Raw genomic sequence first — 8218 nt, 5'->3', positions numbered from 1 at the left:
CGGTCTCTCTCTCCTCCCCCGTGTTACCCCCCTCTCGCTCCTGCGCGAGATCGCCGCGTGCCTGCGTCCCGTTTCTATGACAACAACATCACTCTGCCGGAGCAGCACGCCCTATGCTGCCAGCCAGCACATTCTATCGACCTTAATTACAGTTGGTAGTGGTTGCTGTTTGTCTTAATTTGTCGAGTCTACAATTTTGTCTGAAAATACATGGCTACTGCAGTAGCCTAAAATAAAATGCAAATAGCCTACTGGATGTAGCTTAAATGCTTTAAACATCAGGCTGAATAAAACGTGTCAGTTTGACTCTTTCTCTCCTATACATGGAAGCATCGAATAATGTGATTTTTCGGATGGGCTGGGCCATTTTGGTTTAGGCTACCCTGCGATATCAGCGTTTATGGGCCTTCACCAGCAGGCTAACCCTCTGCCGAGTCACAAATGGGCGAATCCCACATGCTGATAGGCTACGCACTCTGTAAAACTCGTAGGCCTATGTGTGTTTTTTCGTGTTTCATTATACTCAATTAGGCTACATAATTTGCAATAATATAGGATAGACTATTTTAATTGTATGTAGACCTAACGTGTGTATGCCTACACACTTGGATGTTCCTGCAAAACACAACATTACCACATTTCCTAACGAGCAATAGGCCTCTATATGTAGAATAGATCTATATGGGCAAAGGACAATTATAACCAAAGACCTAGGCTACTGGAGTGGTTTAAAACACTATTGATAGTTGTTTATTTAGCTGCACACTGCAACTTCTATACTCAGCAGAATAATAAGCAACACATTAGAGGCTAATGATACCTAACAACAAGTGATCGGAATATGTAGGTCAAGTATGATCACACTTACGCTGACGCGAACCAGAGCATCCATGAGGGAGGTAAATGTGTGGAGATCCTGATCTGCCATTGCTGGATCCAACCGTTTCTTTTAAGGATTTATTACAAAACAATACACAATGCAGGTGACAAGCCTAGCGACTGATACATAGGCCTATATCTAATCTATTTTTTCCGTAGAAAATAAATGGCGTAGAAATAATCAAGGTACGCTATGCGCGCATCACACCTGTACTGTCGCTCGTTAGCGCGTGCCATTACTTACAATGCAAGAGGGTTACTAGAGGGGAAAACACGGCAAAACACGGTCTTGTTCGCCCTCTAAAATGTTCAGCCGTATCCGTTATATGACAGCATGATGCTCCTTGAATGGATCCATCTTCAATGGCTAATGTGAGCAAACGGGCTCGGTCCCCTGACTCGTCTTATACAGAATTCAATAAACCAGTCATGGAGAGCATGCGCGAAAGAACCTGCAGAGAGAAATGGATCCAAGTTCGCATGGTTCGTGAATGCAAGGCTGGTTTATCTGCGTTTTATAAACTATTGCACATTCGTAATTTAGCCTATCAATAATCATATGCTGCAGATTATGCATGCACATCCAACAATTCATTGCATATCCCTGCAGCCCCTCTAGCCAATAAACCCCATCAATTTGAAGCTGTAGACTACACAAAGGAGACTGTCAGGTTAGAACCTCTTCACCTTAAACACCAGGTGGCGGTAGTGGCTTTTAGCGCTATTGCTACTGCCACTGACGACTACTTTGCGTTGGTGTTCACCACATCATCGCTTGACGGAACCTTTCCTGGTTGGAGCTCCATTAGAATCATTTTCCTTTACGCGAATTATGGGTACGTACATTTGTGCATTTGGGGTATATAGATAAGGGTTCAGTAATTAGTTATTGGTTATGCTATTTGGCAGGATGCTTGATATCATTTGAGTCCTTGATGTAACTTACAATCAACTAACGTTAGTTAGCAATCCAAGCTAACTTCATTTGACTGGAAAGGCTTGCTTTCTGTCATTTGTACTTATGCCAGTTTTTGGCATACACAACTGGCATAAGTACAGTTTTCTCCTGGTTTCTTAAGTTAGTATACGATAAACAGGCACGTTCGTTAAGTAATCATTGACGTTAGTTTGCACTGCGAACTGCAAAGCAATAGCTTGCACTTCAAGGAACATATCGTTATAATTAGAAGTATGTCAGAGATTGTCTGCGTTCATTCTGTCCCAATTGCATACAGTGTTGATAAAGACTACTTGAGCGCAGTAGAGATTATTTTATTAGCTAAAGGTAACCTACTAGGTCTTGTCACTGTTGTATCTTTCGGGACATGTTTCTAGACGGATTTTTTGGAAGTCGGACACTGACGTGTCCCTAACATCCTCAAGCCGAAAGAAGCGAAATTAGTCAAATACACCAGTAGAGGGCAACTCGTGTATCCTGTGTGTTAGTGGCTACATTCTATTTCTCTGTTTGACTCGCATTCCCTATGCTGTGTTGTAGCAGTAAATACAGGCACATCCCTGGTGCTGTCCAGCCTGCTGTCGGTGCTGGTATTCGCCGGTATGCAAATGTTCAGTCGTCAGCTGAGCTCCACGGAGTGGCTGACCATCCTCGGCGGGTTCCTGGGCTCTGTGCTTTTTGTCTGCTCTCTTACTGTATCCTTCAAACACAATCCTGACCAATGGCCTTTCTTTAGTGTGGGGACAGAAATCTCAATCTTTTTTTATTTCATCAGTGTTGGAGCCAGACTGTGTTGTTATTTATGATACGAATATGAAATATATTTTTGTTGGCATAAAACTATGAATAGATTATGAATGGTGCGTAAATTTCTGTCAGGGAGTATTTCCTCTTAACGTTTAATGCAGGCTTTCAATAACCTGGAGAACCTGGTCTTCGGAAAGGGCTTCCAGGCCAAGATCTTCCCAGAAAGTGAGTGTGGGCCAACTCTTGGGGGTTTTTGGGGTTCTTTTCTGTTCTCTTTTGCTGACCTTTCTGTCTCTTGATCCCACAGTTACTGTGTGCCTGTCGCTGGCTCTGTTTGCGTCTGCGCTGGTGCATCGGGTCTGTGTGACCACATGGTGAGTGAGGTTCTCTACAGATGCCTCCTGCACTTGCAGGCAGGCTACCCCTGGCATGCCATTCAAGTGTTCTGTTCGTGGAGCATATGCTGCAGTGCAAACAATTAGCTTACATACTAACCTGTGGAGCTGCCTACACCAGACATGATAGTGGCGCGTACATTTGAAAAAATTAGACCAGCCTAAAACTATTTTTACGCCCCTCCGTAAACGGAAGGCTTCAATTATGCTGGTTGTCCTGGTGAAGCCTGCCTGTCAGTCTGGCTTATGTCATCTGTGTTATACTGACTGATATCTTATCAGGGCAGCCATTGGTTGTGTGCAAAAGTGGTGCCAACTGTCCTCTTCTGTCTGTCATTGAATAAAGCCCGCCCCATGCCGGATAAGTGGTTACGATTAGTTCCTGGGATTCCGGTGATTTTAGAAATCACAGGCACGTTCATGTGGACGCTTCTATTCCGATTAGAAACTGAATAACGGCTCAATCGGAATAAAAATGATCATATAAACACCTCAATCGGAATAAAAATGATCATATAAACACCTCAATTGGAATGAAAATTCCTAATCAGATCAGAATTTTAATCAGAATGAAAGAGATGGTGAAGTCTGTTCCTGTTCCGATTGAACAGCGTGTATATGGTCATTCGGATTGACCGCTGCACTTTCTCAATGAAAAGTAGGCAATAACAGCTATTCTGATCAAAGATTCTAAAGCGCTTGAGAGCACCTGATCAGATTAAAACACACCCCATGTAAACAGACAACACAATTATTTCAATCGGAATAGTTTAATCGTAATGACAAAAAAAGCTGTCCATGTAAATGTGGCTACTGAGAGAGTCGCCAGATGGATCTGCCAGAGCAAACTCAAATGCACTATCATCCTCAGGCTATGCTACACCAGCTTTTGTGAAACCTATCCCTTATCTTCACGGTCTGCATCACATCCCCTGTAGTGACACCAGTTTGTCATATGAGGAGATGGCGGCTGAAACACTTCCCACTCTTCAACCTAATGTAGCACTGGCAGTGATCGAGTCTGACGAGTCTAACGAGGGTTTCTGTTTGGTTATGCACATTCCTTTCTGCAGCTGAAGGAGAGTGATGCTCACTGCCTTGCCTGATTTCCCCATGTCTGAGTGTTCTGTGGAGCAGGCCTAATGTGTGTTGTTGGATCATTAGTGTTGATTGATCTATACACTGGCACTTACTGCGAACATTTTTTTTTTTTTTCTCTCTCCACTATTTCCCTCTTCAGCCTCATCTTCTCTCTCTTCTCACTGTACTACATCAACAAAGTCTCAGCCGCTCTCTACCAGGCTGCCGCTCCCACGACAACGCCCGCCAAAATCACCGGCAGCAAGGGCAAGAGGAAGAATTAAAGCACTGATGTTGTCATCAATTGGTTATCCAATCAGCATTCAGACCCAGCCGAGGAAAGATGACCGACGAAGACTCCCCACCTCTCCACCTCAGAGCAGTGGCTGAGTGTCACATTCAGCCGAAGTCCTAAGTGATTACTACATTCCAGTGCTCAGAGACATCTGAAAACGGCTACAAGGTCTCCTTGAATATGTTGCTGAGATTTGTGGATTTATGTTTGGTTATGATCATTTTTTGTTTACTCATGAAGCAGATTTCTAATTAAAACACTGAAAGTGGCATTGGATTGTTTTCATCTTTAACAGATTGTGGAAATCCATGTGAGCTCCATTATTATAGACATGAGCTACTTACTCACTTTACACATTATTATAGACATAAGCTACTTACTCATTTTACAGTGCACTACAGTATATAGTGAATAATCCATGTGAGCTCCATTATTATAGACATGAGCTACTTACTCACTTTACACATTATTATAGACATAAGCTACTTACTCATTTTACAGTGCACTACAGTATATAGTGAATAATCCATGTGAGCTCCATTATTATAGACATAAGCTACTTACTCACTTTACAGTGTACTACAGTATATAGTGAATAGCCACTAGTTAAACAGTATTTATTGCAACACAAAGTGAATTAGTGGGTATTTTGAATGCAGCTTAAAGTCTTTGTAACTGAAAAACTAACTTTAGGCTACTTATACTACTAGAGGTATTCAGAAGCTCTCCTTGCTCATTCTTAGTTGTCCTTTCATTTCTTTTACGAGCACAATAGTGGGTTTGAGTCTCCCTTCACCGGTCCATACAGCCGATGGGCTCTAGTGTCATGAGACCAGTATCCTTGGTAACAGCTTCTGTGTGCCCTCTCTGAGCCGTTCACAATGGCCGAAGCGTGCAACTTAATTACCCCCAACTTACACTGGACGTTAATGAGGAACAAAGAACGTCAGGGAAACAACAGCATTTGCTAGATTACACACAGGAAACAAATGTCTTAAACTGAATATGAACACCGATGGTAAGATCATGTGTCAACTCTTTGCAGGCAAGGTGAGTTGAGGTGGAGGACAGTACAGTACTCAGATATGGATGATCAGTGTCCAGCGAATAGTTTTTTACGCAAATCTTGGTTTTGTTATACAGTATAGTACACCTATGGTCCCTAAAGACATCTAAATAAACAATAAACTGATCTCACACCTAATGCATAACGTCACTAGTAGTATTTCATACTGAGGAAGATGTATAAGTATAAATACACTTTTGACCCCGTGAGGGAAATTCGGTCTCTGCATTTATCCCAATCCGTGAATTAGTGAACCACACTCAGCACACAGTGCAGTGAGCTGCCTGCAACGACAGCGGCACTCTGGGAGCAGTGACGGGTTAGGTGCCTTGCTCAAGGGCACTTCAGCCGTTCCTACTTACAAGTCTGTGTAATATTCTGTCATATATCTTACAGGTGGAGCTCCACCTCTACAAACATTTTGCATCTTGCAGGTGCTTTAACATAATTACAAGGGGAATTACCAATATTCCTAATATAATGTGTGGTTGAATAATGCGTGGCTCCAAAGAATCCACCAAGGGCATCCCTGCAGTGTACATGAATGAACACGTACATGCCCCAACAGGCAGACTGTGTGTGTAAGTGTGTAAGAATGCAAACAACCACTGACCAAACCTACAATAACCTCATAAAGAACACACAGCAGGAAAACCCACTCTGGTCACTATGGCAATGGGTGCCACACCCTGTGAAAAGTGAAGGTTGAGCTGGGCTTACCTAATCCACCACCTACTCACTCTGATACATGATAAGCACACACCTCCCTCTTGAAAACATTCCAGTGTCCCTATGACAGACCTCCTGACTGACATAAAGACACTGTAATTAAAGAACATAAAACAACACTTTCAAACTATGGAGATCAGATCATCTCTGAGCAATGAGGTTACCACGAATGATTAAAACACTAGAATGCACTGGGGGGAAAACATATAAAACTACAGAGGATGCAATCTGCTCTGCCCTCCACCCAGCCCTCACCCACCTGGAAAAAAGAGACTCATATGTGAGATTGCTGTTTATAGACTTCAGTTCTGCATTCAACACCATAATACCACAACAACTCATCTGCAAACTTGACAAACTGGGACTCAGTACCTACCTCTGCAACTGGCTACTGGACTTCCTCTGTCAGAGGCCCCAAGTAGTAATGTTGGCAACAATACCTCAAGCAGCATCACACTGAGCACAGGGGCCCCCCCAAGGCTGCGTGCTCAGTCCGCTGCTCTTCACCCTGCTGGACGATGACTGCACTGCAACCTACAGCAACAATCACATAGTGAAATTTGCTGATCTACACAAACTCTGGTGGGTCTCATCACTAAGGGCTTAGACTCAATACAGGTTGGAGGTCGACCATCTGACCACGTGGTGCAGGGACAACAACCTCCTGCTGAACGTCAGCAAGACCAAAGAGATTGTTGTTGACTTCCGGAGAGGTCACACCCAACACCTGCCACTGACCATCGGCGGTGCTGTGGGGTGGAGAGAGCGAGCAGCACCAAATTCCTGGGGTGCACATCAGTGAAGACCTCTCCTGGACCACCAACACTGCATCACTGGCTTAAGAGAGCTCAGCGCCGCCTGTACTTCCTCCTGGAAACTCAGGCGCAGCAAGTGCTCCACCAGCCATCATGACCACATTCTACCGAGGCACCATTGAGAGCATCCTCTCCAGCTGTATCGCTGTGTGGGGCGGAAGCTGCACTGAATACAACAGGAAAGCCCTGCAGCCATGGTGAACACAGCTGGAAGGATTATTGGTGCTTCACCCTCCCTGAAGGACATTTACACCACCCACCTCACCCGCCAAGGCGACCAAAATTGTGAGTGATGCAAGTCACCCCGCCACAATCTGTTTGATCTACTGCCCTCTGGGAAGAGGTACAGAAGCCTCGCGCCTCCCGCACTACCAGACTCACCAACAGCTTCATACACCAAGCTGTAAGGATGCTGAACTCTCCCTCCTCTCCCCTCCACCCTCAGCTACATAACATCCTGGACATTGGACCCAAAATGGCCGCCTGCACTACCCACTTGCACACTTGTACACTTTACAACTTGGTGTTGTTGTCCTGAAAACACAACACTTCTGCTGCTCTTACATAACTTGCACCACTATGCCACTTTCTTTCTTACTTAGGTCAAACAGAACTACCCAAGCCTTTTATTGGCCTGACTTTGCACTAGTACTTTATTGACTGTCTATGCACAATTTCAACCAAATTTTGCTGCTCTTATTTTTTCCTTATTATATGTGCCCTCTTATTTACTTATTTACTTACTTTTTTGTTTACTTGAATGTTATGTTCGTCTGTGGACCTAAATTGGTAAAATATGTCTAGTCTTCACCGTGGGATAGTGAGAAACGTAATTTCGATCTCTTTGTATGTCTGGAACATGTGAAGAAATTGACAATAAAGCTGACTTTGACTTTGACTTTGACTTTGAAAACATTTAACATGATAACATTCTTTCCTGATTTTTCCTCTCATTTTGTTTTCTCTGGCGCACACACACGCGCACGTTAGTTGTCGGTTTTAGACCTATGAGTCACTGAGTTGGGAAATGCTTTGGTTAGTGCTGAAGAGGCTGATAGGAATAATGTTGAACTAATGTCGAACTTGTTGCGTTCACTGTGAGATTTTTGTACACCAACAGTTCTTTCTGCTGCAAAATATGTTTCAGCTCTCCGCAGACTAAAAGAAAGTTGGCCTACACGAATTTATTATTTAGATGGGCATGTGTCATGGTGTTTATGAAAATTTCACAGCATCCGCACAAGGGAATGACGC

At 43.7% G+C, this 8218-nt stretch overlaps 2 protein-coding genes across 5 annotated transcripts in view; one reads left to right on the top strand and one right to left on the bottom strand.

Moving 5' to 3' along the window:
- trim46a (tripartite motif containing 46a) overlaps positions 1-1560 on the bottom strand; it is a 20547-nt gene extending 18987 nt beyond the window's left edge. Inside the window, exons 1-2 of one of the 3 annotated variants that reach the window (XM_048261508.1) lie at positions 1124-1560; positions 869-946 (exon numbers count right to left, since the gene is read on the bottom strand). In XM_048261508.1, coding sequence (XP_048117465.1) covers positions 869-928 — 60 coding nt within the window. In that variant the 5' untranslated portion in view covers positions 929-946; positions 1124-1560. Of the gene's footprint in view, positions 1-868 lie in introns of all 3 variants that reach the window. The other 2 variants (XM_048261509.1, XM_048261510.1) reach the window with 2 other exon arrangements.
- On the top strand, positions 1560-4625 carry krtcap2 (keratinocyte associated protein 2). 2 transcript variants are annotated; one of them, XM_048261511.1, is made up of 5 exons: positions 1560-1715; positions 2378-2532; positions 2746-2809; positions 2892-2958; positions 4220-4625. In XM_048261511.1, exons 1-5 carry the CDS (start codon positions 1712-1714, stop codon positions 4341-4343), a joined length of 414 nt encoding a protein of 137 aa, XP_048117468.1. In that variant the 5' UTR covers positions 1560-1711; the 3' UTR covers positions 4344-4625. The 2 variants fall into 2 exon arrangements, with proteins under 2 accessions (XP_048117468.1, XP_048117469.1); XM_048261512.1 differs by having other exon boundaries at positions 1613-1715; positions 2381-2532.
- Positions 4626-8218: the final 3593 nt, after the last annotated feature.

Source organism: Alosa alosa, chromosome 13, assembly GCF_017589495.1.
Source record: "Alosa alosa isolate M-15738 ecotype Scorff River chromosome 13, AALO_Geno_1.1, whole genome shotgun sequence".
NCBI classification, from domain to species: domain Eukaryota; kingdom Metazoa; phylum Chordata; class Actinopteri; order Clupeiformes; family Clupeidae; genus Alosa; species Alosa alosa.
Note: the sequence above shows the minus strand (reverse complement) of the source record. Positions and strands in the feature narration are given on the sequence as shown.